The following is a 27,684-nucleotide window of genomic DNA, read 5'->3' as shown; positions in this document are numbered from 1 at the left end:
CCTTGTGGTCCGCAAACACCACTGACGGCAGCCACCTGCTGTTCCAGTACTGTCCAGGCTACATACTGCTTCTCACCTCCGAGTTGCCTGCCACCTCATTAACAAAGAACCCATAGATTCAAATATATCGAAGTAGCAGAGCTGGATAAAGTTTCTCACTTTTATACACTTTTCCATTTGCATCTTTTATTATAAAAAAAGAATTGCAAAAACAAAAGGGGAGGTACTAGACAATCCTATTGGCTGAACTACAGGAGAACCCGGACACGGGCACGCTGGCACGGGACGGTCGCCTGAGAGGCCGAGTGTTCTGGATCTTGTGCCACATAAAGGCCGCTGGCCTCCGAAACGGCTGCCCGCAATCGCAGGTGAAGGGCGCGCGGCACGCCCTCGTCGCCCCTTTCCTCCTCCTCTTCCTCTTCTTGTCCGGCCGCGTCTGTGTGGAGAGACGCCGCTCCCTCCTGCCCCCCTTCTCCTCCTTGCCCATCTTGTGGCGGGCGAGGCGCTGGGCACCCGAGAACGTCCGCCCGCAGGGGGCGCAGACGAAGCGGGTGGCCTCGGCGTGCTGGACCTGGTGCCGCAGCAGGTGGAGCCGCCGCACGAAGACCCGCCCACACGGGCAGCGGTACCCGCGCCAGCCCCGGTGGAGGTAGCGGTGACAGATGCCCAGCGAGGGCTGGCGGGAGCTGGCGCCACATTCGCGGCACTTGAAGGTGGCCGGCCGCCCCTGACCCCTCTCCGCCGGGCGCTGGCTCTGGCCGCGGCTCGCATACAGGGCCAGGATTTTCAGCGGCTCCTGAGGTGGTCTGGGGTGCCCGTTCGGGAGCTTGGCGTGAGACGGCGGCTGTGGGCTCGGGGCGGGTGGCTGAGGCACCGCCTGGACCGTCAAGCCCGGCTGCATCTGAGGTTGGACAGTAGGGGTTTGAGTCTGAAAAACCACCCTGGCAACTCTGTTACCTGTGATGTCATTGCTGAAAACAAGAGTAGCCACCATGGGCTGTGTCCCTGATTTCTCCTGGCCGGAGGAAGGCAACACTACGCCTGGAAGGGGTAGACGGGGAAGGGTGCTACCCACTGACAAAGTAGCAGCCAAAGTTGGGGCACTCTGCAAGGGGGTGACCTGTGGCGTGCCTTGGGCAATGACCGTAGGGATCGGGGCTGGTTTAGGATTACTTTGGACAGGAGTTAGGATGGCTGTCCCTTGGATCGGAGATGGTTTGAGATTACCAGGGACAGGAGTAAGGATGGCAGATCTTTGGATTGGCGCAGGGACAGGATTACCACGCACAGAAGCGAGGATAGTAGATCCGTGGATTGGGGCAGGGATGTGGTTACCAGGCACAGGAGCAAGGATGGCAGTTCCTTGGATCGGGGTTGGGATGGCACTGCCAGGGGCCGGAGGCCTTTGGATAGAGGCTGTTTTGGGATTACCAAGGACAGGAGTGAGGATGGCAGACCCTTGAATTGAGGCAGGGATGGGATTACCAGGGACAGAAGCGAGGATGGTAGGCCTTTGGATTGAAGCTGCGATTTGATTACCAGGAACAGGAGTGAGGATGGCAGATCCTTGGATTGGGACTGTCCTCGGATTACCGTGGACAGTGGTTAGGATGGCTGAACCTTGGATCGAGGATGGGAATGGATTACCAGGGACAGGAGTGAGTATGGCCGAGCCTTGGATTGAGGATGGGATGGCACTGCTGGGAGCTGGGATAGGGTTACCAGTGGCAAGCACTGGGATACGGCTGGTCACAACAGGAACATATGTGGTATTCCCTTGGAGAGGAGCTGGGGCAGTGGTCATGGTGTAACGGCCTTGCATGGAGTTACTAAGCACAGGAGCCAGTGTTGCAGCAATGCCAGAGGCAGAGGTTACTATGAGTTTACTGTCAAGAGGGGCCTGCACCACGGTTGCAGAGGTAGGGGCCAGGATGAATGTACCAGGTACAGAGGTTCGGGTTGTGCTGCTTGGGTTAAGGGTTAGTGTTGACATCCCAGTAGGAGGATTCGAGATTTGGTTACTGGGCAAACTGGCCTGGGACTGGGTGGCTGGGAGAGGCAGGACCGACGTCCCAGGAGTTGGGGCCGAGACAGGTGACCCAAGGCTAGGGATCGGGGTTCGGAGGGGGGCTGGGGAGACGGTGGCCTTGCCAGGACAGGTGTGGCGCCTGAACACGACACAGTCGGGGAAGACCTCCCGGCATGACTCGCAGGCATACATGCGGACTGTGTGGCAGTGGTGGATCTTGGCCTTGTGGTCCAGCAGAGCCAGCTCCGTGGGGAAGGTGCTGGAGCAGTCCGCACAGGGGTACTTGGTCTTTTTCCGCTGGGAGCAGCAGAACATGTGGCGGAACCTGAAGTAGGCGGACTGGTGAAGACGCCCGCCGCACTGCGAGCAGTGGCTGGAGCCAGACTGGGCCGGACCGGCAGCCTTGGTGGGAGCCGACCGGCTACCGTTCGCGGCCCGTGTCGGCATCCTCCTCGCTTTCTGCGTCCGCCGCCTCTTCCGGGGGCGGTAGGAGGAGCCGCTGGAGTTACCGCTGCTGCAGCTGCTGCTGCTGCTGCTGCTGCTGGGGTTGCTGGAGTCGCTGGACGCCCCCGAGAGACCTTCGGGAATGAAGTCCGAGTCTCCGGGGGGTAGGCTGTCCCCTCCGTCACTGCTATCCTCTTCCAGAGCGTCACGCTCCTCCTCCCGCTTGCCGACCAGGCTCGAGCTCAGGTCCCTGCTAGAAGACGGGCTTTCCCGCTTTATCCCAAGACGCATGCCAGGCTTCACCGGAATCCGTTCCATATGGGGGGAAGGAGGCGGGGGCACGAGGGAGGCGACGTCTGGCTTGATGTCGTCTTCTTCCTCCACCGGAGCCCCAAAAAGCGTCGACAGGGCGACCTCCTGCTCTTCCTCTTTGGGCACTCTCTCTGCTCCCCCTCCCTTCCCTACTTGCGTCTCTTCCTCGTCCTCCTCCTCCTCCTCTCCCCCCTGGCTGCGGCGGAGGCCGACATTGCGGAACATGAAAATCTGGAGCTTCTTCTTCCGGGCTTCTTCGGGCAAGTCCTCCGGGGAGAAGCCCAGCGTGACCATCTTGGTGTGCCGCATGCGAATGGCGTAGGTCCTCGTGTGGCCAGCGCCACTGTCGCTTTCGTTGTAGGTGTGGTCCCCCGCGGAGGAGGCGGCGTAGGTGGTGCAGAGAGCACCGGGCCCCTCGCCCAGGCGGGGAGGAGATACCAAGGTCTCCTCGTCCCCCGGCTCAGCCATTTTTGGGGACCCCTGCTGGCTGTCCGGACAGGGGAACCTGTCTGGCGGCTGGCCGTTCAGCCTCTTCTTCTCCAGGCGTGCTACCTCCTGGAGCTGGGTCGCGTAGTGGGCCGGGTGGGACGCCAGGTGCTGGTTGAGGGCCCACAGGGAGGCAAGGGCCTGGCCACAGGGGCAGCGCAGAGGCAGGTCACTGTGCACGTTGGCCAGGTGGAGGCGCAGCGAGACCACGCGGCGGAAGGTGATGCGGCACACGTTGCACACCATCTCGGCCTTGTGAGCCTTGAAGTGCAGCACCAGCTGCTCCAGCGTGGCGAAGCTCTTCCCGCACTCCCAGCACAACGAGCCGTCCTTGCCCGCCCCCCCCGCCATCCTGGACGGGCTGGTGTTCCAGATGTCGTCCAGATCAGAGGTCCTGCCCCCTGCCCCTTCCCCGCCACCCTCGCTGCCCTGCCCCTGCCGCCTCTCCCCTCTTCCTCGACATCCTTCCCGCTGGCCCCTCTCCGCCACACCATTGTAGTCTTCCTCCTCGCTGGAGTCGGCCAGGAGGCTGGGTCGGTCCCACCTGCACTGGCTGATCAGGCTCTGCCCCTGCGAGACGAGGGAGGGAGGAGAGAGAGAGAGAGAGGGAGGAGAAAAGAATGACAGAGAATCAGAGGAAAAAGCAGTAGATGAGGAAGTCACAATTTATGCCAAATCCTACAGATCCCAGAGAGAATCCAGAAGAGTTCATCCGGACTGGTGGGCTTCTCAACAGTTCATCACTAAAAGGCTTGACTCCTGACACAGGCCGAAGAAACTCCTAACAGGGCGTGCATCCTGACACAAGACCTCCGGACACTTCGATGATTAAACAAGTAAAATTGTTAAAGGTAAACGCCCAGGGCCAGCCCGGTGCAGAGGCAGTCCAGACCGCAGAGTGTGCGACAGATTGCAGAAGGTGGATATTTAAAAAAGTAGAAATAATATGTACTGCAGACATTAACCTCATTGTTTCCCATTTCACAAACTGAGAAGGCCCACACGATGTGCACAGAAGGGTCTGGCAACAGTGTTTAACCATGCAGTCGTATGTTTAAAAGCAGGGCACTGCAGAGCTGAGAAATTCGGTCTCCATATTAACACACAGCCACGAGCTCCTGGCCTGGCCCGTTCTCGTGCTCCGAGCTCTTACTGCTCCAACGCGTGGCTTTCTGACAGAATACGCCAGGCGACCTTTCAAAACACTGTACAACATTTCCTCCACCCGCAAAAATACAAATATCCCTTCTCCCCACTTCCTGACCCCTCCCACACGATCACTCCCAGCAGCCTGTTCAGGAAAAGCCCTCCCCCTGCTTGTCCGGACACTCACGACCGACAGCTCGGCGTCTCCGTTCTCCGCCTCCTCCTGCAGCTCCACCTCCGCCCCGACGCCGCCCCCCATCACCGTCTCCGCGGAGACCTCGTCCAATTCCATGGCAACGCCCACCTGGGAAACAGGGTCCATGGTGACCTGAAACAAGCCCCGCCCTCAGTGCAGGTCTAGAAAGGCTTCCACCCTCCCGGTCCTACAGGTTTACCCCTGGTCCAGAGAGTCTTACAGGACAGTGGTCCGACAGGTACCCCCGGTCCAGAGAGTCTTACAGGACAGTGGTCCGACAGGTACCCCCGGTCCAGAGAGTCTTACAGGACAGTGGTCCGACAGGTACCCCCGGTCCAGAGAGTCTTACAGGACAGTGGTCCTACAGGTACCCCCGGTCCAGAGAGTCTTATAGGACAGTGGTCCTACAGGTACCCCCGGTCCAGAGAGTCTTATAGTAAGCCTTTAGCCTGTAAGTGTAACCCAGAACTCATGTCCTATAAGACCTACTGGCTGTTGCCCAGTGGCCACAGGCGATGGGCAGGGACTCACCTACTGCAGCCCGGACAGGAAGTGAGGAAGAGCGCTCATCTCTCCAGCATCTCCTCTTGCCCGTCTGCTTCACAGTGCCCCACCTGGGCCCCCTGCTGGACACAGAGCACACTGCAGGTGAGCAGCTCTTCCCCTGGCAGGAGTCTGGGGTTCCCCTCAACATACACCACACATCCTATTTGCCTGGCAAGTCATTTAATAAAAACACCAACAATAATAATAATAATAACAATAATAATAATAATGCAGTGCTTATCAGGTCACCTCAATATGCTTTACAATAAAACAGAGCAAAGGCAGCAAACTTAAAAACAACACATTAATAAGAACAAAGAACTTGAGTGTAAAGGTTTCTTTACTTTAAGGGGGGTGGGGGGGGGTGGAACAAGCTGCCCAGCCATGCTGTTGAAGCCGATACCCTGGCTCCTCACAAGGAGCAACCCATTGAGATTCTGGGATTAATTAACTACTAATGATCAAACAAAATCACCCAATGGTTATAATTCTTACGTTGTAAAAGCGGTGGTATGATCTAATAAAACGCATTCAAGTGACTTTATGAAACCAGATCTATCGGTGGATTTGTAATCATTAGTCAGAGCGTTGACCGCAGTGTCAGAACCGCAGGAGGTTTCTCAGTCTTAAGACGTTAAGTTGTAGTTGTAGCCAAGAAACGATAAAACGATAAAATATCACTGATTTTCGTTTTTTACAGTCGAGGATGTTGACGGGACGGCAACAGCGAAACTTCCAAACAAACGTACAAAATAAATAAAGACACTCAAGGAAAAAAAAACAGTGTAAGAAAAACAAATGAATGGAATTCTGCTAACTTTTCCATCACGGTTTGTAAATATTGAAGTCAAATTTGTCAATATTAAAAAAACAATCGCCACAAAGGCAACAGCGCGTATTTGTGAAAACATTACAGACCCTCTTACACAGAATTGCTGAAATATAAGTTCCAATAAAAGTTACAAATCCTGGAAACCTCAGAGTTAATTGTTGTTGGCTAAAGTTCAGTGAAGAACACCAAATGTTGGTTAAATACGGTGAAACTGTGGTAAAACACAGTGGAAATAAGGTAAAAGCACAGACCAGTGCAGTAAAGCCCAGAGAGATCATGATAAAGCACATGAGAGCTGCGTGTGAAGTAAATTATGTTGCTAACGTGAGGTTAAACACACCGAAGTGCCCTGCAATTTTCCCACGGTACACCTTGATGAGACAGCCGTCTGCGCTGCGAGACGCTGCCCCATCTTCAACTTAAAGAAAACAAATTCCCGGAGGTATTTTCTTGTTCGAAAAAGACCCCCACGTTGCCTGTGTCGCAAACTGACGTAATGCAAGCTGATGCATTTAGTTAGCCAGAGAGATGGCAATGCGTCTCGCATTTCAGCGCCAAGAGGCTGCCTCTGAGAAAGCCAACTTAAGTAGGTGCACGCTAATATATTTATATCTAAAAAATAAAAGTGAGTAAATAAACGACCTTGTTGTTCTTTTACCAACTCAAGCCAGGCAGCCTTTATTGCGTGCAGTCTCTCCGCGTCTCTTCCTGTTCCCTCACCATCTTCCTGTCAAGAGGGGAGGTGGGGTGTGGAGGGCGGTGTTTAAATCACGACTACATCTCCCAGCAACCCTTGCGGGAGCCGTTACTTCCGGTGCGACAAAACTGTGGGACTACAGCTCCCAGAAGTCTCCAAACACTGAATGGGGAGCTCGATTCTTGTTTTTACAAACAAAGATTGATATTTATGCCAGTAAAGGTCTGTTATTAAACAATTTCTTAATTTTGTGAAATCGAGGCTTCTTTGAAGTATGTATATATATCATTAAGCGACTTCAAATATGTACAAGATGTCTGCTGTGATCCAAAAATTCTCCCGCCATTTTACCAAAGCAGTAGATAATTCTGGGTTCCAGGTGGTGACCAGATTTTTAAGTCATTTCTAAAATGCTGAAGTCATCCAGCACAGACTTTAGAACCTGTGGCCAAAGTTAGCTCCGCAACGCCCCCTACAGGACCACCGATGAATGTAATTTCTGATACATGCCGCTGGCTCCCAGCTTCGCTCCAGATCTCGTGCTGAACTGGCTCCTCCTCCTTCCCGCCTCTAGTCGCTTGGAATCACTGTTTATTTTCCGAGCTTCTCCCACGGGTCTGTGGCAAGCAGAACAGGGATGGGTGGGTCCCCGACCCTCCGGAGAGGAGCGTTAGTGCCGACAGGAGGGGCAGTCCGGCTCTCGCAGGTAACAGGCCGAACACCCTGGCCTGCTCATCCCAGCTCCCTCCACTAAGGGGCAGCTCTGAGCCACCTGCCCCCACCATTGGTCCCATCCAGAGAGTCACGTGATTCTGGCTCAAACTGGAAACCGAGCTGTAGGGGCTCCACCTCTACTAGATGAGGAACTAGAGAGCCTCAACAGTAGGCCAATCATGGCTTGAGAGAGATCAAGGTGAGCCAATCAATGCTTGAGAAAGATCAAGGTCAACCAATCATGACTTGAGAGAGACATCAAGGTCAGCCAATCATGGTTTGAGTGACTTCAAGGTCAGCCAATCATGGTTTGAGAGACTTCAAGGTCAGCCAATCATGGTTTGAGTGACTTCAAGATCAGCCAATCATGGTTTGAGAGACTTCAAGGTTGGCCAATCATGGCTTCAGAGATACAAAGCTAAGTTCCTTGCTTGTATTTTTTCACTTTCTACCCACCCAGTTTGAAATCAGACTGCTTCTTGACATCTCGGCATGCGGCAACTCCAAGGCAGAGCAGAGCAGAACGCCAAGAGGTAGGCGTGACCGCGTGGCCGTGTCCCGTGAGAAGTTCATCTTTTGATGCTGGGGGCCGCGCTGAGCCCCCAGCTTCCCTCTCTGCCGCCACGGCCAGCCTGCTGGCTGCTCAGTCCTTCAATGTCCTGCAGACTGGGAGCACTGGAGCCCTGGACTCGGAGACGGGATCCAGCCCCCAGCTCCTGCCACAAGACCGTGCCGCCAAGGGAGGTTCCTACAGGAATGAGGATCTGAATCCTCAAAAAAAAAACAACCAAGGATGCAGGACAGTATTCTTAGCAACAGTATTTCGAGTCACCTCTAGGTCCAGCCCGCCAGGACCAGGGACTGGACAGCCCTGCGGACACACTGACTGGTGACCCTCCAGGACCAGGACTGGACAATTTAAAAGGTTTTTGAGAGAAGTTTAACTTCAGTGAACAAAATAAGACATATAACTTATATCTAAATGTACAGCAGTTATGTGTAGAGATACTACCCATACAGACATTGTGACGTTTCTTCAGTAATCTTTTTTTTTTGTCTCTGTGTAACAGTCAGAGTGAATTAATGATCATATATCCCAATATCCAGTGCGAGTTCTGCTTGGTCTTAAAAACAACAGAGGTTTGAACGGCACTTTTATCTAAGACAGAAACAAATATAGAACAAAAGTTATCCTTAGAGTCAGCAAGAACAGAAGGAACACCTGTTGACTGGCCTGTACCCTTTATTTTAATTAACAATAAAACCTTGTTCAACACAAGAAGTCTCACTCTTCATCATAAATCCATTCTTTCACAGAACGTCCCGCTGGCAGTGATGAGTGTCCAAGGAAGGGGAGGAGAGTGACACACTGGGACATATTAACCATCAATATACGATTAGTAATAACTCACACTTTATAAATTAGTGAATAATACTCTTGGTTACAGCTGTGTTTGTTTCCGTCTATGTATTTATGCTTATCATCGCTGGTAAGAAGAGTTGTTTAAAGTGACCTAAAGAGACGAATGCATTGACAAACAGAGGAATTAAGGAATTAAATAAATAAAGGAATCGGTCTGAACGCCCATCCGTTTTCCTGGATCCGCTTATCCAGTACAGGGGCGCAGGGAAGCTGTGTAGCAAAAGGTGCAAGTTGGGGTACACCCTGGATGGGGACGCCAGTCCATCACTGGGCACACACAGACACCCAGGCCAATTAAAACCAGCAGCATGTCTCTGGACTGTGGGAGGAAACCGGAGCACCTGGAGGAGACCCACGAGAACGTGGGGAGAACATGCAGACTCCACACAGACAGGGATTGAACCCAGGGCCCCAGCGCTGCAAGGCAGCAATGCTGACCCCTGCACCCCTCTGTAGACATTTGTCTCAATTAAAAAAAAACATTCCTGCAATATGTACAAAAAAATCTAGTTTTCTATTTCCTATATTTCCTATTTCCTATTTTTAAGATTCGGATGTTCCACTTTACTTCTGCCCCAACAAGACCACATCCTCCTGCCCTCCTGCGCAGATCCATTTCCCGCGCAGCGCTGTCTGAGCTACTACCTCTGCGCTCCGGGCTGTTAGAGATCCTGACAGCAGCGTCCTGTGCAACGTCCCAATGATTCTACAAATCAAGTTTCCCAGTCCTGCTCCTGAAGTCCCCCTGTGTCTTCAGTCCAACACTTCATCGATTAGAACCCTCAACCAAACCAGCTGTTTTTAGCTGGTTCCTACACTCAGGACTCTCTTTTCTGTGTGTCACTTCCAAGAAAAAGAATGAGCAGAACTCAGTTCTGTCTTGGTTTAAAATTGTTGCTCCCCTATAGTTTCCTAAACAGCTTTTATTTTCATCAGTGAGACCCAGCCCGTTCAACACGCAGGTCGTCTTTGTGCTGGATGGCGACATTCAGCCAAGTCCCTGACGCATATGGAGCAGACAGCTGGTATTCAGCCCCTGGCACAGGGTTCAGGCCACTTCCTAACCTCACTGTGCTGCTGAAGATCTGAACCGACTTTAAAACTACAAACACATGGTTCAGTTAAAGAGCTTAATGAACCAACCAAACATGGTTTAGTTGGCACAGAGTTTCCATGGAGCAGACCTGGGAAAATCCAAGCTATCAGGACATGGCTGAGACACAATGCCTGTCCCTTCTACTGCATGGGCTAGAGCTCAACTGATTTGCGAACCAATGTTATTTTGACATCTTCGCCCCTTTTCCAGAATCGCCTGCTCAGCTCCTGACCTGACCCTGAGAGCCCACAGGGGTCCCCAACTCACCCCACCCTTCACTCGGCTGGAGGGGCGTTGCCACTTGGGGACACCGGGTCACAGACGGACAGTGAGGTGACCCAGGCCTCGAACCTGCAACCGCAGAGCTCAGCCTGCGACTATACCAGGCCAGTCGTGAGACCTTCACAAGAGTCAGACAACACAGGGCTGCAACACTTGCAGCACCAACATGAAGAGTCACTGCCTGTGCTTTGTGTTAAAGCCAGCACTCCTGTATCCATCTGCTCAGTAACAGATCACAATACAGACACTGTAATAGCTAATACAGTCATATAGTATAGCAGGTCGAATATACATTATATACAATAAGTATCTAAAACATGTATACTTATTAGTGCAGAAATAACCATGTGAAAAGTAATCATGGTAACTCTGAAATTTAACACAGTTTCACCATGAAAGCATAATGCATTTACATGGTCATAAATTCCCCACATTTATATCATGCTTTAATTAACCAAATTTCTCTGTGCCTTTACCCTGGTCTCACTGGACTTTACTGCAGCGTATCTTGCTTCTACCCTGATCTCACTGGATTTTACTGCACTGTACTGCACTTCTACCCTGATCTCACTGGGCTCTACTGCCTCTGTACTGTGCTTTTACCCTGATCTCACTGGACTTTATTGCACTCTACTGTGCTTTTACCCTGATCTCACTGGGCTTTATTGCTCTGTATTGTACTTTATTGCTTTTACCATGGTATATCACAGGAAAACATTTACAAAATGCGATACGCAAAGGTAATTAAAGTGTGTCTGAATTCAATCAGTTTTCTAGTTGGGGTGTCTCTAGCGATCAGCGCAGGTTGGCTAGAAGAGGGGTGCCCTGACCGGGACTGCCGGGGGACCCCCCTGCGTTTCGCAGCAGGTGCCACACGAAGCTGGAGATCCTCTTGAACGTGACCCCGCACACGCACTTCAGGGGCGGCCCGTGGGGGCCGTGCCTCCGCCAGTGCCGGACCAGCCGCGCGCCGCCCTGCACCGACTGGCCGCAGCCGCAGCAGATGTAGTTGGCGTCCCGGACGTGCGCCAGCTCGTGCCGGAGCAGCCGGAGCAGGCTGGGGCAGGACAGCCCGCACCAGCAGGTGTGCTGCCGGGGCCGCCGGGGCCGCCGGCGCCAGTGCAGTGCCAGGGACCAGGGCACGGTGAAGAGGGCGCCGCAGTCCGGGCAGGGGCGCCGCGCTGGGGCCCGGGGCACAGCCCGGCCGGACAAGCCCGCCGAATCCCGGAGCCCGCTGCAATCCGGCGGGTCGTCCGTGCCGGAGTCTCCCAGGGGGGTCAGAGGCGCCGCCGAAGCCCGCTCGTGCTCGGACAGGTAGGCCTGCTTGACGAAGGCGTGGCCGTCCGGGGGCGGCTGGTCAGGTCTCCCGAGGAAGCCGGGATCCAGCAGGAGGATCTTTCCTGGGGCTTGTGCCTCCGAGTCCTGGGGCGGAGAGGGTCTGGATGTTTCCGTGGAGCTCTGTGGATTGTCGGCGGAAAAGTCCGGCTCAGGGGTTTCCGGTGGAGTCGGGGCAGCTGGGGCTTCGGTTCTCAAACGATCAGCTTCGGTTCTGTGCGGGGGGGCGAGATCTGGGGGGAAGGACAAGGGACCCCGCTCCTGGGACTCTGGGGCGGCCGAGCGGAAGAGGGGGACCCGGTTGAGGACGGAGAAGCTCCCCAGCAGGATGGGCGAACCCCTGCCGGATGCAGCTTTCCTCCGGATCAGCGCCCTCTTCTGGGCTTCCTGCCAGCTGGGCAGGTGCGCCTGCGAGTGCATGGCGAGCCAGAAGGGGGTCCGGAACGCCTTGCCGCAGTCCGGACAGGACAGCGCGGCCTCGGCGGGCTGGGCCCGCGGGCCCGTGGAGTCGGCGCCGCCGCTGGGGAAAGACTCCCCCTTCCGGTGCCTCCTCAGGTGGCGGTTGAGACCCCAGTGGTCCCCGGCCTCGAACCCGCAGCGCCTGCAGAGCAGCGGCAGTGCGCGGTGCACCCGCAGGTGCGCCCTCAGGCCCAGCGGGCTCCAGGGGCCCGCGCCGCAGAAGTTACACCTGGCGCCGGCCCTCCTGCGGGCCGCTCCTCCGCTCGCTCCACTGCTCGAATCCGCTTCCTCCGGGGGGCGGCCGCAGATCCTCTGGGGCCCCGAGGGGCGCCCCGCCTGGGGCTTGGCGGTCCCAGCCTCAGCGGGCGAGGGCTCGTCCGCCCCGTGGGTCAGCAGGTGCTGGTTGAGCTTCCAGAGGCTCGGGGCCCGGAGCCCGCAGAGCTCGCACCCGAGCGGGAGAGCGCGGTGGGCCCGCAGGTGGGAGCCCAGGTTCTCGGCTCTGCTGAAGACGGCTCCGCAGAAGTTACACCTGCACCCGGATTTCCTCGGAGCCGAATTCCAGGGCAGATCTCCGTTGGCCCTTCGGTCCTCCCCGGACGCCGTCCCGGGCTGGGCCTCGGCCCCGGCGCTGCAGGCGGCCCGCCGGCCCCCGCTGGGGGAGGGCCCTCCTGTCTGGGGCCCCTGCAGGTGCTGGTTGAGCTTCCAGAGGCTCGGGGCCTGCAGCCCGCAGTGCTCGCAGCGGAGCGGGAGAGCGCGGTGGGCCCGCAGGTGCGAGCCCAGGTTCTCGGCCTTGGAGAAGGTGGCTCCGCAGAAGTGACACCCGTGGGCGCCTTTCTTCCCCGCGAGACTGCCCGCCAGGCCCCTGGGTGCCCCTCTGCTCCTGGCCTGGGCCGGCTCCGTGGAGCTGTCCGCGGACGCGCGCTGTGGGACGCCCTCGGCAGGGCTCCTGCTCCGGGAGCCGGCCCCCTGGCCGCCGGCGGGAGAGAGGGCGGGCGCGGCTGGCTTCGCCGACGACGTCACCTCAGCCTCGGCCCCCGGACCCGCGCCGCGGGCGGGGGAGCTGTCCGCTCCGTGCTGCTCCAAGTGCAAATTGAGCTTCCAGTAGCTCGGGGCCCGGAGCCCGCAGAGCTCGCACCTGAGCGGCAGCGCGCGGTGGGCCCGCAGGTGGGACCCCAGGTGGTGGGCCCTGGGGAACGTGGCTCCGCAGAAGTGACACCGGAGTTTACTTGTCTTCCGAGCCCTGTCCTTGGCCAGCGCGCGGCCCCCCCGCGGTCCTCCGCTGTCCGGTGCCCCCAGGGGGCTGTCCGTCGATGCGCGGTGCTCCATGCTCGCGGCAGTAGTGTGGTCCGGACTCGTCTGGTCCGGACTCATCTTGGCATCCTCGCTGTCGGACGCAGGCTGGACCCCGGAGCCCTGCAGACAGTCCGGCTCGCTATCTGGGTGCGCAAGCGATGTCTTCCCGGGCGGCTCCTCTGGATCCGCAGTGCGGGCAGCGCAGCGCTTCCTGTCTTCGGTGGCAGCCTGGCCCTGGGGAGCGGAGGGGGGGTCCGGCCCCAGCCGGGGCTCGTCGGCGCGAGCGGCAGAGAGGACCCCTGAGCCTCGCGGCGAGGCCGGCTCGCAGTCGGGGCGCACGGACGAACTCTCGCCAGGCCCGACCTCCGGGCCGGTGGCGTGGGCGGCGCCGGAGTCCTCGTCCTCCGCAAACATCTGGCTCTGGCGGCTGAAGAGCTCGTCCAGCTCGGTCCAGATGTCGTCGGCGGGAGCCAGGAGCCAGGGAGACAAGGACTTGCTGGGCCAGGACTCCGGATCCAGAGCGCGGGAATCTTCGCCGTCGGCAAGCATCTGGCTCTGCGGACTGAGGAGGCTGTCCAGCTCGCTCCAGATGTCGCCGTCGTCGTCGGCGAGGAGCCCCGAGCCCTGCGGGGACGACGGCTCATGGTGCGTGTCGTCTCCCGTCACGCTCCGGCCCGGGGCGCTCTGGCTGGCCAGCCCGGTCCGGGGGTCCCCATCGTCAGCCGGAGCCAGGACCCCCGAGCCTTGCGGTGCAGCTGGCTCACAATCTGCCTGTGCGGAACAAGGAAATTATTTCCGTGAGTCGGGAGAGCTAGAGTCGAGGGTTTTTGTGATTCTGGTAAGAAACCAAGCTCACCGCGTTGGTCCAAAATTCACATGCATGGGTGATGAACATATATTAGAATTTTAATTTTTTACTCATTTTTCTTTTTACCTTTACTCTGCTATGGGTTCTCATATTCAGTCAGTATTAATGGGCTCTTACCATAACTTACCATTATGGCATTGTACTGTGTTTTCACCCAGATCTCACTGGGATTTACTGCACAGTACTGCGTTTTTACCCTGATCTCACTGGGCTTTACTGCACTGTGACTGTGCTTTCACCCTGATCTCACTGGGCTTCACTGCTCTGTACTGTGCTTTCACCCTGATCTCACTGTGTTTTTACCATGCTACACCACGTGTATGTTTTTTATAAGGGAGGAGAATGGCTGTAGGAACAATTGAGAAGCCCAGCCACGGCCTTTCCAACAGCACAGTAAACAGCCCGAGCGCGACTCACTGGAGAATCGTCCAGCCCAGCGGCCCTGGCGCTGTCCTCCTCCGGGCTGTCGGGGACGGTGATCGGCACCTGCAGAGGCGAGAGGGACAGAGCGCCGATTGCTGACCATCGGCCACGGACACGAGCGCTTCCCGGCCGGGGCCTGGGAGGAAGCAGGGAGGAGCGAGGCGAAAGGAAAAATCCATCCCAGCCTTCTCCGTGTGTTTGTTCCATTGGGAACTTACCTACCAGCTCTCCGTCTAGTTCTGCTGGATCGAGACACACCAACACGGCCTCACTACAGAGGCTGATTGTTTAATTGGGATGCTGAGGACCTGCCAGAGCAGGCTTGTGGAGCCGCCAACCAGTTCATCTATAACTCTTTCAGCTCATTCGCCTGGCAATCTATTACTCCATCGGCTCGTCAATACATCAATCTATTACTCCATCGGCTCGTCAATACATCAATCTATTACTCCATCAGCTCATCAATACATCAATCTGTCAACAGATCAGCCCATCGATTCATCCTGTCAACACATCAATCGATCGGTCGGCCCATCCACCCCTCCGCCCCCGAGCGGCCCGGCGCGGCGCGGTTACCATCTCGTACTCCTCGCCGTCGCTGTCGAAGAAGCGGGAGGGCAGCGCGCTCTTCTTCAGCCTCCTCCTGGCGGGGCCCAGGCCGGCGTCGCGGCGCCGCGCCTCCCACTGGTCCGGCGTGAAGTGCAGGGAGCAGAGCCGGGGCTGCGGGGGCAGGGGGGCGCGCCCCACCATGCCCTCCCACAGCTGGAACAGCTGGGAGCCCCGCGGGGGGAAGGGGTGCAGGAGGGGGTCGGGGGTGCCCCCCGGTGGGCGGGCGGAGTTGGGGCAGTGCGGGGCGCAGCAGGTGACCGCGTCTCCCAGCCCCAGCATGCCTGCCCCGGCGGGACTCTGGGAATCGGCAGTGGACCGGGACCTCTGCTCCGGCACAGGCACCTGAAAGGAAGGAGGCGTCAGGGGGGTGCGCCCTGCTTCCGTGACCTTCGACCCCCACCTGAAAACCGCTCGGACAAGCCCTGTTCAATCCATCAGCTTCACTCACTCCCGTGTCCAGATAAGGGGGGACGATGACGTTACCAGTTGCGCGGGTCAGTGATGGGCAGAGTGGTGGCGCCGCGGCTACTATACAGCGCTGGGGCCCTGGGGTCAGTTCCCAGGGTGCTGTCTGTGTGGAGTCTGCATGTTCTCTCCAGGTTCACATGGGTTTCCTCCCACAGCCCAGAGACATGCTGGTGGGTTAATTGTCTTCTGGGAAACTTGGCCCAGGTGTGAGTGTGTGGGTCCTGTGATACACTAGCGTCCTGTCCAGGGTGTGTGTCTGTGTGTGTCCTGTGATGGACAGTGTGTCCTGTCCAGGGTGTGTAAGTGTGTGTCTGTGTGTGTCCTGTGATACACTGGCGTCCTGTCCAGGGTGTGCCCTGCCTTGTTCCTGTTCCCTGCTGCCCCGCGACCCTGAACTGGACTCAGCAATTAGGAAAGGGATGGATGTCAATGATGTGCCAAATGCCAAACTGCCCTGTCCACCTTCCAGCGCGGTGCGATAATGACCACATTCCTCTGCCCTGCATGCTAGTTTAATGACCAAACTTCGCTGTCCAGCGCGGTGTGTTACCTACCAAACTGGCACAGCTCCTGTCCACCAGCGGGTTCTCCGCGATTCTTTAAATCAGCAGCACGTTTTAAGATACGAGCAGCCCATCGTATAACTGCAGTGCCTGGTCCTGCACGAACCGAAAGGCTGTACTACGCGATGCGTATCTAATCTGTACGTATTTGATCAACTTCGCGCTGATCGTTTGAGAAACGGAAAGCGAAACTCACTTAGAGTCGCGCAGAGCTCAACTGAAATCATTATTTAAAAAAAAAAAGAGACTCTCAGAAAAGCTGGCTCGGTTCGACTTTTCCCCACTTTCTTCGAACAGTTTCTGAAGCGGTCCCTCAAAAAAACCCATCCCGCGCCCCCTTCTCCGGAGAGAGGTTCCGCGCCGTGCAGAAAATAAAGCCAGCTTTCAGGCAGAAGCGACTGCATCTCAACAGATCCCGTTAAAAAAAAAGAAGTTTTTAAATTAAAAACAACAACTAAAACAACAACCACGCAACACGACGAGCAAGCAAACGCGTCTACACCTATAAATATTATTCGCTTATATCAGCGAAATGTTTCCACTCAAGAAAAACGTCCCACGCAACTTCGGTAGGAAAAAAATAAGGCGTCCCCAGCAGCCAACAGCCTGAAATAAAATGTGAAATTCAACGGCACCGACGCGGATCGTATCGACACCGCGGGGGCTCAAAACAAAGTACCGAGAGGCTCAGTGGTGACCCCTCCATACCTGGGTATAAAAAGCGCATGCAGGCAGCGCCAGCCGTGCTCGCGGTTCCTCGGGTCCCCCTCTCGAGTTCCAGTTCGCGTTCCACGGCTCGCCACGGCCACGCGTGTCCGGGTCTCGCTGGCACAAAAGCAGAGCGCCCAGGCTCCGGCGGTGCGCTCCCTGGCTCGGGTCTGAAAGCCGCTCACTTCCCGGAATTCAGTACGCTCGCGGAGGGGCGGCGAAGGCCGGCCAGGAACTACATCTCCCACAAGCCCCTGCTCCCCCACCCCTCGGCGCTGTGGCCTCAAAACAGCACACATATTTAAAAAAAAAAGTTTTGTCAGCTGTTAACGCTATTTCTGCTGCTGTGGCTAAAGGGAGCACTGAACACAGAGGAGGACCATACACTATTAGGAGGGTATTTATAGGAACTATGATCATATTTTCCCCTAAAACTCGATGTGGTGTGGGTGTATTTAATGTCAGCTACACGTTATCAACAAGATGGAGTTTATTCAGGTGGTCGGGGGGGGGTGCGGGAGGGCGTGATGTGGGGCGCGTAGACAGCAGTGCTCAGGGTTCTGGCACATTCCTGACAGGCTGTGGGTTCCGATCCCACACGAGGGGCTGCTGTAGTCTAGTAAAACTACCCAGCTCTGTAAATGGCCTTTGACGTAAGTAGCTTCGGATAAAAACGTTCAACAAGTAATACTGTTCTCTTCCACTGATGCAATTCCAAAGAGTTTCAAGTCCTGGGTGGAAGTTTGGAGTTCTATTCTTGAACTCTTTATTCATAATATATTTTGTATGTCAAGGTAATAATAAAGAATTCGACATAAATATTACTTTTGAAATTGTATGTGTTACAGCCCGGTCATTTAAATAATGGAAATAGGACATTACATTGGGTTTTATAGCTTCTTCTAGTGTTAAGGGTTTGCGTTTGAGATTAATAACGCTGCCAATTGTACATTTTCAAGGTCTTGCCTGGGAAAATAACGTTCGCTTTGTTCGCTTCCGGAACCTAAATTCAAGAGAGTGTTTCCGGCGGGTGTCGAATAAGGACGGACCGGGCGTTTCTGCTGGTTTTGCTCGGGTGTCGCTCTGTGGGGGAAATTAGAGGTGAGTTTTCATTTAAAAGCAGCAACGTTGATTTCATCTCGAAGGACGGTTTTCCGAGAGGGGGCAGTTAAATCGGGCGCCTTACTTTTTTTTTTTAATTGAATCCCTGTAGTGAAATACTGACGGTTAAAGCTGAGTTTTCTGAACGCGTTTCTATGGCATTAGAACGGCTCTAAACCTGGACGGACTCATAGCTCTGAGCAGTTTATATTTTCATCAGCCATTAAAAATGTTAAGTCCCAGATACTACGGTAAGCAAGGTATACTAAGGTACCGGATGAACAAGTACAGCGCGTTTTCAAATTGTCCCACCTTTAAATACCTGAAGTAGCAGTTGTGCTATTCTTTCAGATGAGTAACAGGTACTGCAGCTGCCACGTACTATATATATATTTATTTATTTAAGTCCCACCTGTAAAATAGTTTCGAGATCAGTTTGGGTGGGACTCTGCACTAAGGCACCTGTCTGTATGCACCTCTCTCGCTAGCTTAATTGGAGCCTCTAAATCGTGTGTCCTGTGCTGAACTGCCGACTCACCTGGTGCTTTTGGGCTGGGCGATTCGTTACCGTGCCCTTACCGGGAATGTCTTCCCAGCAGGGAATTGTATCCTGTTCATCGCGCAGATATTTACAGGAATGTTGTTGAAATGCCGTCTGTTACGAGGCTGTGTAGCCGCTCTGCTGGGGATGTGGTTTCTGGGTGATTTATGCATGAGTCACGGGACAGAACTCAACTCTTCCAAATGCAGCACACCTACAAAACACAAAGCTCCTTGTTTCAGATTGTGGCAATAAAAATACAATCTTTCTTGCTAGATTTGCCCTGCTATGCTTACTTTTACATTTCAGTTGATGGAAACAGGAGCTGGGTAGCATCGTTATGCCTCGCAGCACTGGGGCCCTGGGTTCACTTCCAGAGCTGGGGTGCTGTCTGTGTGGAGTCTGTATGTTCTCCCCATGTTCACAGGGGTTTCCTCTGGGTACCCCAGTTTCCTCCCTCAGTCCAAAGACATGCTGGTGGGTTAGTTGGCTTCTGGGAAAACTGGCCCTGGTGTGAGTGTGTCTCTGTGTGTGTCCTGTGATGGACTGGTGTCCTGGCCAGGGGGTGTGTGTCCTGTGATGGACTGGTGTCCTGTCCAGGGGGTGTGTGTCCTGTGATGGACTGGTGTCCTGTCCAGGGGGTGTGTGTCCTGTGTTGGACTGGTGTCCTGTCCAGGGTGTGTGTGTCCTGTGTTGGACTGGTGTCCTGTCCAGGGTGTGCCCTGCCTTTTGCCTGTTGCCTGCCGGGATAGACTCGGGCTCTCCTGCAACCCTGAATTAGAAGCTGTTGGACTGATGGATGCAAAGCTTTGCGAAGGGCTGCATTTAAAACTCTCCTCCTCCCTCTGTTCCCTCTGCCCCTGTCCCTCCTTCAGTCACCCCTCTCCTCCCTCGCGGTCCTGATCCGTGTTCGCTGTGGTCTGCGCGGATACCGACCGCCATGTCGGAGTCGGGACACAGCCAGCCCGGGATGTACGGGCCGGGGCGCAGGAGGAGGCGCCGTCGGGACCGGGAGCCCGGGATGCCGGGTCAGAACCTGTCCGGGCCGGGGCGCGAGAGAGAGTATATGCCTCGAGAGCCTCGAGAGCGAAGGGTGAGTGACCTGGGTCCCTGGGGGAGCTGCAACGCTCTTTTGATATTCCGGGGTCGGAGAGGATCGGCGTGGATGAGTGCGTTTCAAACCACAGTGAAACTGAAACGTTCACAGTAACGCGTAAAACCTCCAGTTCACATCACGAAACAGACACAATTTCCAGGTCTGTGCAGCGCCATGTTCTGCGGTTCAGAGCAAGACAACAAACGTTCAGGTGAGGTGCAGCAGCACAGTTACCCTGTAAAGAAGCAGGCCTGTGAATACATCTCCTAATCCAATAAGAATATCGCTCTCAGTATTGCTCTGAGCTGGTTTTGCCAAATGCAGTCTACTTGTTAACTCTGCGTGCAGATCATTCCTGCAGTGAAATGTCTGCGCGCAGCCTGGACTTATCCGCTCGTACATCACGGTTCATCAGTCATCACAGTGACTAGTGAGCAGGAGGGGCCACTTGACGTCACAATTCGTGCAAACTCTCAATAACATGGCGACTGCACAGTACTGTCCCCAAGTTCACGGTATCGTGCTTAACGTGGAATTGACGCGATACAGTCAATTTATTTTGTTCTGGAGGTTTAATAACCAGTCTGAGAACTTGGGACTTCAGTTCACCCTTACACACTTTCAGAGCTGACCGCCCTCCGATCGGTCGCTCCTTTGAGGCTGTCCAGCTGCTCTGCTCTGCCCACAGAGGGGGGAACAAGACGATCAGCCCAGCATCCTGGTGCCAGCCGGGGCAGCCGCCCCACCTCTGTAAATAAAGGCTGGTGCTTTTCCCTGCCCATGACGGCGTTTTGAATCCCTGCTCCCCCGGTCCCGTTTATGGGTCTGCTGAACCGGGCGCTCTTATTGGAGGGGGGGGCTGTCGGCAGTGTGGGACCCACCACTTCTCGTGTTGCTCTTACAGGACGAGAGCGAGGAGCCCCCAGGCCTGGTGCTGCAGAAGACCCCCATTATCCTGGCCAAGCCCCCCGGAGAGAGGGTGAGTTTTGTGTGCAGTCCGTTCGGCTGGCGCACTGCCCAGCGAGCACCTGGCCATTCCCAGTTAGCGGAATCAGATCCGGCCGCCTCACGGAGCCGGGTCTCGGGAGCTCATGCGCCTGTCCTCCTGCTCCAGCTCCAGTCCAAGCCCAGCCAGAGCTCCGCCGTGGCCAGCGGGCCCCCCCTGGAGAAGCCCATCGTCCTGATCAAGGCTCGGGAGGAGGGGAAGGCGGGGCCACCCCCCGACGGCGCCAGCGCCGGCACCCCCCCAGCCGCGGGCTCCGGGCCCAAGGCGGAGAAGGAGGGCCAGCGCCCCACGCAGCCGGTCTACCAGATCCAGAACCGGGGCATGGGCTCGGCCGCGCCCAGCAGCTCTGTGGACCGTGAGTGCCCCCGTCTCGCCACCTCGCTCGGATCGCCCCACCCTCCTCGCCCTGTGCAGAAGCGCCCCATCCTCTCTCCCGCGGCCATGCTGCGCTGGCTCCTCCCCTCTCAATCCCCATTGGCTGGTGTCTTCTCCCTGCAGCCGTGATTGGCCAGGCGAAGCTCCTCCCCCCGGAGAAGATGAAGCACAGCCTGAAGCTGGTGGATGACCAGATGAACTGGTGTGACAGCGCCATGGAGGTCCGTGAGGGCGCCGATCGCGCTCTTTACTTCACCAGCATGGTGGACAGTGCTCCGTCGTTAATCCAAGCCACTCCCAGTACTTAGCCGTTATTAATCATTAATTAATCGTCATTAATGGCAGTATGGTGGCGCAGTGGTAAGCCTTGCTTCCTCTCTGCACTGAGGCCCTGGGTTCAAATCCTGGGTTGCTGTCTGTGTGGAGTTTGTATGTTCTCCCCAAGTTTGTGTGGGTTTCTTACAGGTGGTCTGGTTTGCTCCCAGAGTGTAGAGATATACTGGTGGCTTCTGGGACACTTGGCCCTGGTATGAGAGTGTGTGTCTGTGACTGTGTGTGCCCTCTGATGGACTGGCGCCCTGCCCACTGTGTACCCGCTGTTGTGCCCACATTGCGCCCCGTGCTTGCTGGGATAGGCTCCGGCTGGATAAAGCTGTTTCTTGGCTGGTGACGTGACCGTTGATGGACAGGACCCTGACTGACCGCCGCTGTCTGGGTTGCAGTACCTGCGGGACCAGACGGACATGCTGGTGGTGGGCGTCATCGGGCTGCAGGGCACGGGCAAGTCCACCGTGATGTCGCTGCTGTCCACCAATGCGCCAGAGGAGGACCCCAGGTGAGCCGCCGCCGCCCGCGACCCGAGAGGCTGGGCTCGAGCCAGCCCCTTCCTGCTGCGGCTGTTTCCGCTGTCGCTCGTGGACACCGGGAACAGAAGCCTTTCGGACTCAGATCCGGAGGGTCTCCTGTCCTGGGAGCAGAGGGGAGCCTCCTTCATGCCTTTGAAACCAGCTCTCTGGGATCCGGCACTAAAACGGGGATGTGGATTTCCCAGGATAACTTTCATAAGCCAGTTGCAGCCCACCGAGCCCACCTGGGCTGAGCGGGACTTGCTCCCTGCTGACCGCCTGATCCCCGGGGGTGGTTGTGGTGCAGGAGCAGGTCCTGTGATGAGGTTTCCCGCTGTCCCAGCTGGACGCTCAGCTCTGTCTGTCCCGCAGGGCCTACGTGTTCCGGGCGCAGAGCCAGGAGATCAAGGAGCGAGCGGGAAACCAGACCTGCGGCATTGACTTCTTCATCACCCAGGAGAGAGTCATCTTCCTCGACACGCAGGTCAGACCGCCAGCTGTCCTCCTGGTGTAACAGGACTGGACCTGAACCACTGGACCAGCTGTCCTCCTGGTCTAACAGGACTGGACCTGAACCACTGGACCGGCTGTCCTCCTGGTCTAACAGGGCTGGACCTGAACCACTGGACCAGCTGTCCTCCTTTCTAATTGTCTTCCAGGAGTGAGGCTGTAAATCTCTTCTTTTTTGTCTTCAGTGACGTACTGTAATAACATAAGACAGGGAAAATGGACCAAAAGGCTCCTCTCATCTGTATCCTGTTTGATAGTTGCTCAGAAAAGCACCCTGTGTTCTCGGTTTGCCTTCGGTGGCTTCAGTATGGACACTGGTTCTGGTTCTGGTTCTGACGGCCTGCTGTTCTGTTCTCCCGCAGCCCATCCTGAGCCCCTCGGTCCTGGACCACCTCATCAACAACGACCGCAAGCTGCCCCCCGAGTACAACCTGCCGCACACCTACGTGGAAATGCAGGTGTGTCCTCGTCGCCCCCCCCCCCCCGTCACATGGGGCGGTGCGGGCGAGGCGTGTCCTTCCTTCCACCCTGTCACGTGGTGCGAGGCTGGGCAGGTGTGTCCTTCCCCCATCACATGGCACGAGGTGGGAAAGGTGTGCACTCTTGAGGCTGCGACGGGTGGAGATGTTACTCTTCAGTAGGGGGACTGTTTTGATCGCGTTGGCTGTGTTATTGTGTTTCCTGTCCAACACCCATTCTCTCTCTCTCTCCCTGTCCCTCTCAGTCCCTGCAGATCGCCGCCTTCCTCTACACGGTGTGCCACGTGGTGGTCGTGGTTCAGGACTGGTTCACCGACCTCAGCCTGTACAGGTGCGCTGCCCGCCGGCCTCGGAGAGCCGCTCGATGTGCCGACGCTGCTAATGGCCGTAACAGAGCTTGACTGGTGCCCGCAGGTTCCTCCAGACCGCCGAGATGCTGAAGCCGTCCACCCCGTCCGCCAGCCACGACTCCAGCGGCCCCCCGGGCTCCGAGGAGGGCAGCGAGTACTACCCCCACCTGGGTGAGGGCCCGCGGGGCCGAGGCCAGAGCTCTGGCCCCCCCAGACTGACCAGCAGCGTTAGAAGAGGCGGGAGGGGGCCCGGGGGGGGTATTAGTTCTGTTTGTGCTGGGTTTCTGCCTGTTTACTCTCCGTGTGGATGTGGGCGTTCGGTCAGCTCTGAGATTCACTCATCTCGATTGTCAGCACTTCCTCGATCTGTGAATCGTATGCCCTGTCCAGCAAGCCACTCCTCCAGCAGTCTGCTCGAGCTCCTGGGGCTGTTCGGGCTTTAGGCTGTTTGAGTGACTTGTCAGTCCAGAGCGGTGGAGCAGTCTGACTGCAGTACCTTTCGGGGGTTTGCAGTCTGGGATTCGAACCTGTGTGCTTCCAGTGACGAGTCCGGTACCCTGACCGTTGCTTCGCCGAGCTGCGCAGGACTGGATGTTTTATTCAGTTTGTTGATTGTGGCCTCTCCCCCGTCCCCTGCGACGCAGTGTTCTTGCAGAACAAGGCCAAGCGGGACGAGTTCTGCCCCCGGAACCTGAAGAAGATGCACATGGTGATCGACAGGCTGATGATGCACTCTCACCTGAAGTTCAAAGGTCAGCCCGTCAGGTGGAGGAAGTGGCAGAGTGTGGCCAGGAGACGTGTGTGTCAAAGAGCAGCAGACAGTGTGCTTTTAGCCTTAGGTGGCCTGTGGTGTGTGCTGCCCAATTCTATGTAATGTTGCTGCCATCTTAGACAGGATTGTCCAACTCCAGTCCTGGAGCACTGGTGTGTCTGCAGGGTTCCAACTCCAGCCCAACGCTGGAGTTAACCCTAAATCAGGTCGTTATTGGCGTTATTGGACAGGTATACCACCTTTTCCAAGCTCTTCTAGTGTTGCTACCTTAAAGATACCTAGAAGCCTGCAAGCACTTCGGAGTCTGTCCTCGACCTGGGTCGTGAACCTCGAGTTTGTGAGTTTCTGGGTCCATTTCAATTTATCCCAGAGCTTCATGTGTTTCTTTGCTGGGGCTGCTGAGGAACTTAATCGTAGGAGGAAAAAAATGAGATGGGTTTTATGGTTTTAAGTGTCTGCCTCTGCAGGCAGACCGACACATCTGACAGCTCTGTCAGAGACGCCGTCACGCCACTGAAACAGGGGCCAGAAAGTCTTTCGGTTCCACAATTACCTTCATAATGATGCAGTTAATTAACTGCATTCCGTCTGTTACAGTTTGTAAACTAGAAGCAATGAAAAACAGAGGAAAACTACTCTTGTGAGATGTCGCCGTGGACAAATTCTAAGCACTTTTAGTCCTTTTTCTTTGTGAGTTGAAGGTGTTTATAATTGGGAGTGTTGCACAAGCTGTCTGTAAGATTTCATGTTGGGTGTAAATCTGAGCTGTTATATAAACTTGATTGTATTATTTTATAAAACTGCAGTAGCTGTAACAGTCGGCTCTTCACACACCAGATCTGAACACCTCTTTTAGGAAGCGCAGTAGAGTTTCATTCCCTGATTTAAGTGCCGCTAACTAACCCTACCCCTGCCCCCCCAGGCACCCTGTCCATGCTGGACTGCAATATCTTCCCTGGCCTGGAGAGGGCGTACCTGGACACGGAGGTCAACCTCTTCCTGCTGCCCGTGCTGGACAGCGAGGGGGAGGACGCGCTGACGCGGGCGGGTGAGGACCGGCATGGGGGGGCGGGAGGCCGGGGGGCCGGGATCTCGGACTCTTTCCAGACCGGCTGGGTCTTCAATAAACATGCGAACAGATAAACACCACTGCAGCTCCCTTGTGCCCGTGTGTGTCTCCAGGCTCCGGCACTGCGCCCCTGTTCTCCCTGCTGCCGGGGTACAGGGGGCACCCCAGCTTCTCCTCGCTGGTCGCCAAGCTGCGGAGCCAGGTCCTGGCCATGCCGCGATGCCAGCTGTCCCACACCATCCTCACGGAGAAGAACTGGTGAGCTTGCCCCCTCCTCATCCTCGCCCTGATTCTGCTCCTGCGAGTTACATCCTACTGTAACCCCCATCCAGGTCACAAGCCCTCCCCCAGGCTGGGAGATTAGCAGTCGCCCTGGCTGTGACCCCACGTCTGTTCAGGCGTGTTGAGATACCCACTGGTGTTTCCATAGCGGCAGCCTGCACCTCACACCACACTTTCATTCAAGTGACATTGCAGTTCCCCTTGCCGCCACGAGAGGGGGCGTGTGAGCAGGGCTGCGCTCAGGCTGCAGCTCTGAGCTCTCGGGTCTTTGTCGTGTGAGAGTGTCTGGTGTTTCCTAGATCATCAAAGACTCTCAGGAAAGAGGTGAGGAAATCAGTCCCCTGTTGTGAAAATGGGCAAAAAAGAAAGAGTTTTGTCTACTGGTATAAAAGCAAAGAATGTGCCGGGTTGAACGTTTTAGTGATGCCATCAGGTGATCTGCCTGAGCAGGCTCTTGGAAAAGAAATGGCACTAATTAGTGCCTCTATATTGTATTTGTGTATGCTCAAGGCTGGGACTAGAGTGTCTCATCCAGGGTGCGATCCTGCCTTGCGCCAAGTGATTCTGGGGTGTGCTCCAGGTTGTCGTGACCATTCCCGTGAATTAGTACCTTTCCGATACAGGATGGGTTGATAGGAATTTGCAGAGTCCATATCCTGGCTCTGCCCATGCCAGCTGTGCACGCTGAAGAGACAGGTGTGGGAATAAGGACTCTTACAGCGACTCCGAACTGTCATGTGATGCTGTGCCTGGTGTCCCGGCAGGTTCCACTACGCCGCTCGGATCTGGGATGGGGTGAAGAAGTCCTCCGCGCTCTCCGAGTACAGCCGGCTGCTGTCCTAGGCTTCCTCGCCCCCGACGACTGGTGTCCCGGCAACGGAGGCGGTCACCGTGGAAACGGGCTCCATTTGTCTTTTGGAGGCTGATGGGCGGGAACCAGATGGTCGCAGTGGACTGGCTGTCCCACTGGGGAGAAGAGGACAGTGGGGTGTGTTAATGGACTGTCCCACTGGGGAGATGAGGACTGTGGGGTGTGTTAATGGACTGTCCCACTGGGGAGAAGAGGACTGTGGGGTGTGTTAATGGACTGTCCCACTGGGGAGAAGAGGACAGTGGGGTGTGTTAATGGACTGTCCCACTGGGGAGAAGAGGACTGTGGGGTGTGTTAATGGACTGTCCCACTGGGGAGAAGAGGACTGTAGGGTGTGTTAATGGACTGTCCCACTGGGGAGAGGAGGACAGTGGGGTGTGTTAATGGACTGTCCCACTGGGGAGAGGAGGACAGTGGGGTGTGTTAATGGACTGTCCCACTGGGGAGAGGAGGACAGTGGGGTGTGTTAAGGCTTGGAGCCCAGGGGCTGTCTGGATGCACTGGACAGGCGGATGATTCTGGTGTGTTCAGAGAAAGTTTGGGGGGACTCTCATGGGGACCCCAGAGCCATGGGAATGTGAATAATTTAAATACCACCCGCTGAGTGCAGTAAAGCCAGCCGGAGTTCAGTATCTGTGGAATAACAGTATGAAACGTGCCTCTGTGGTTGTGTGATTGTTACAGTGGATGATGTTTGTAGTGAACTGTCCCTCTTCTGGCACACCACTGTCCTGAGACTCACACACAAGCAGAGTCAGGGTGCAGAGAACCATGTCATACTCATTTGTGTACCTATGGTTAATACAGCCCTTGATTACATTTGTATTTAATATGATTTCTGCTGTCTGACCTGTACAACAATGTGGAGATTAAATAATACAAAGTGAGCTCTTGGGGTGATAGAAAAAGTGTGGATTTTAAGTCCAGGGAAGTTATGCTCAAGATCTCCAACACATAAGGAAGACTTCTTCTAGGCTGCTGTGGGCAGTTTTGGTCAACATACTGCAAAATGATTTTGCGGTCTTAGAATTCAGAGAAGAGGGACAAGAATAATTCCTGGTATCGTATATGGAGTAAGTTAGAGGAGATACATCTATTCAGTCTAGACCAAAGGACACTGAGTGTTTAACCCAGGCGTGTATAATTCTGAGAGATATAGATCAATATTCTCAAGGGCACTGACAAAATCAAACTAGCTGGTTTCTTCCGAATGAACAGTGAAACACCCACCACAGCACACAGGTAGAATCGACAGGGAAATGTGTTTAAAACCAAGAACAGGAGGCCCTGCTTTACAGTAAGGGGGATGGGAGGATGGAACAAGCTGCCCAGCAATGCTGTTGAAGCCGATACCCTGTCTGCCTTCAAGAAACAGCTGGATGGGATCTTTACACAAAGGGTACATGGGAGTGAAGAACACGTCGTCCAGCCAGGTTGTAGAAGCCGGGACATTAACGT

The 27,684-nt window shown here is 55.7% G+C and overlaps 3 protein-coding genes across 7 annotated transcripts; 1 reads left to right on the top strand and 2 right to left on the bottom strand.

The window, feature by feature from the left end:
- Positions 1-169: 169 nt before the first annotated feature.
- On the bottom strand, positions 170-6,719 carry LOC148814952 (uncharacterized). 3 transcript variants are annotated; one of them, XM_088905251.1, is made up of 4 exons: positions 6,634-6,719; positions 5,145-5,236; positions 4,605-4,745; positions 170-3,841 (listed from the first exon to the last, which is right to left on the bottom strand). In XM_088905251.1, the coding sequence occupies exons 3-4, from the start codon at positions 4,737-4,739 to the stop codon at positions 227-229; spliced, it is 3,750 nt and encodes a 1,249-aa protein (XP_088761377.1). In that variant the 5' UTR covers positions 4,740-4,745; positions 5,145-5,236; positions 6,634-6,719; the 3' UTR covers positions 170-226. The 3 variants fall into 3 exon arrangements, with proteins under 3 accessions (XP_088761377.1, XP_088761379.1, XP_088761378.1); XM_088905253.1 differs by having other exon boundaries at positions 4,605-4,721; XM_088905252.1 differs by having other exon boundaries at positions 5,145-5,239; positions 6,634-6,708.
- Positions 6,720-8,627: 1,908 nt separating this feature from the next.
- On the bottom strand, positions 8,628-17,106 carry LOC148814951 (uncharacterized). The gene is made up of 4 exons (XM_088905284.1): positions 16,930-17,106; positions 15,168-15,532; positions 14,576-14,644; positions 8,628-14,061 (listed from the first exon to the last, which is right to left on the bottom strand). The coding sequence occupies exons 1-4, from the start codon at positions 16,946-16,948 to the stop codon at positions 10,999-11,001; spliced, it is 3,516 nt and encodes a 1,171-aa protein (XP_088761410.1). The 5' UTR covers positions 16,949-17,106; the 3' UTR covers positions 8,628-10,998.
- Positions 17,107-17,259: 153 nt separating this feature from the next.
- smg9 (SMG9 nonsense mediated mRNA decay factor) lies at positions 17,260-27,114 on the top strand. Of its 3 annotated transcripts, XM_088905264.1 has the most exons (15): positions 17,260-17,326; positions 17,889-18,030; positions 19,447-19,664; positions 20,572-20,646; positions 20,782-21,028; positions 21,172-21,269; positions 21,771-21,883; positions 22,266-22,377; positions 22,766-22,861; positions 23,128-23,213; positions 23,297-23,403; positions 23,877-23,984; positions 24,927-25,052; positions 25,187-25,331; positions 26,120-27,114. In XM_088905264.1, exons 3-15 carry the CDS (start codon positions 19,512-19,514, stop codon positions 26,196-26,198), a joined length of 1,545 nt encoding a protein of 514 aa, XP_088761390.1. In that variant the 5' UTR covers positions 17,260-17,326; positions 17,889-18,030; positions 19,447-19,511; the 3' UTR covers positions 26,199-27,114. The 3 variants fall into 3 exon arrangements, with proteins under 3 accessions (XP_088761390.1, XP_088761388.1, XP_088761389.1); XM_088905262.1 differs by lacking the exons at positions 17,260-17,326; positions 17,889-18,030 and adding an exon at positions 18,072-18,281; XM_088905263.1 differs by lacking the exons at positions 17,260-17,326; positions 17,889-18,030; positions 23,297-23,403 and adding an exon at positions 18,072-18,281.
- The last annotated feature ends 570 nt before the right edge of the window (positions 27,115-27,684 follow it).

Source organism: Atractosteus spatula, chromosome 25, assembly GCF_055471065.1.
Source record: "Atractosteus spatula isolate fAtrSpa1 chromosome 25, fAtrSpa1.hap1, whole genome shotgun sequence".
NCBI classification, from domain to species: Eukaryota; Metazoa; Chordata; class Actinopteri; order Semionotiformes; family Lepisosteidae; genus Atractosteus; species Atractosteus spatula.
The sequence above is the reverse complement of the archived record's forward strand: the minus strand, read 5'-3'. Positions and strand labels throughout refer to the sequence as shown.

Excerpts from the sequence above, each read along its gene's own strand:
- LOC148814951 (XM_088905284.1), bottom strand. Across the intron at positions 14,645-15,167 it reads TTCGACAGCGACGGCGAGGA|GTGCCGATCACCGTCCCCGA; the intron begins GTACGAGATGGT and ends TCGCCTCTGCAG. Across the intron at positions 14,062-14,575 it reads CTGGGCTGGACGATTCTCCA|GCAGATTGTGAGCCAGCTGC; the intron begins GTGAGTCGCGCT and ends TGTTCCGCACAG.
- LOC148814952 (XM_088905251.1), bottom strand. The coding sequence starts at position 4,739 with ATGGACCCTGTTTCCCAGGTGGGCGTTGCCATGGAATTGGACGAGGTC. Across the intron at positions 3,842-4,604 it reads GAGACGCCGAGCTGTCGGTC|GGGCAGAGCCTGATCAGCCA; the intron begins GTGAGTGTCCGG and ends CTCGTCTCGCAG.
- smg9 (XM_088905262.1), top strand. The coding sequence starts at position 18,260 with ATGTTAAGTCCCAGATACTACG. Across the intron at positions 20,647-20,781 it reads CCAAGCCCCCCGGAGAGAGG|CTCCAGTCCAAGCCCAGCCA; the intron begins GTGAGTTTTGTG and ends CTCCTGCTCCAG. Across the intron at positions 21,270-21,770 it reads GGTGTGACAGCGCCATGGAG|TACCTGCGGGACCAGACGGA; the intron begins GTCCGTGAGGGC and ends TCTGGGTTGCAG.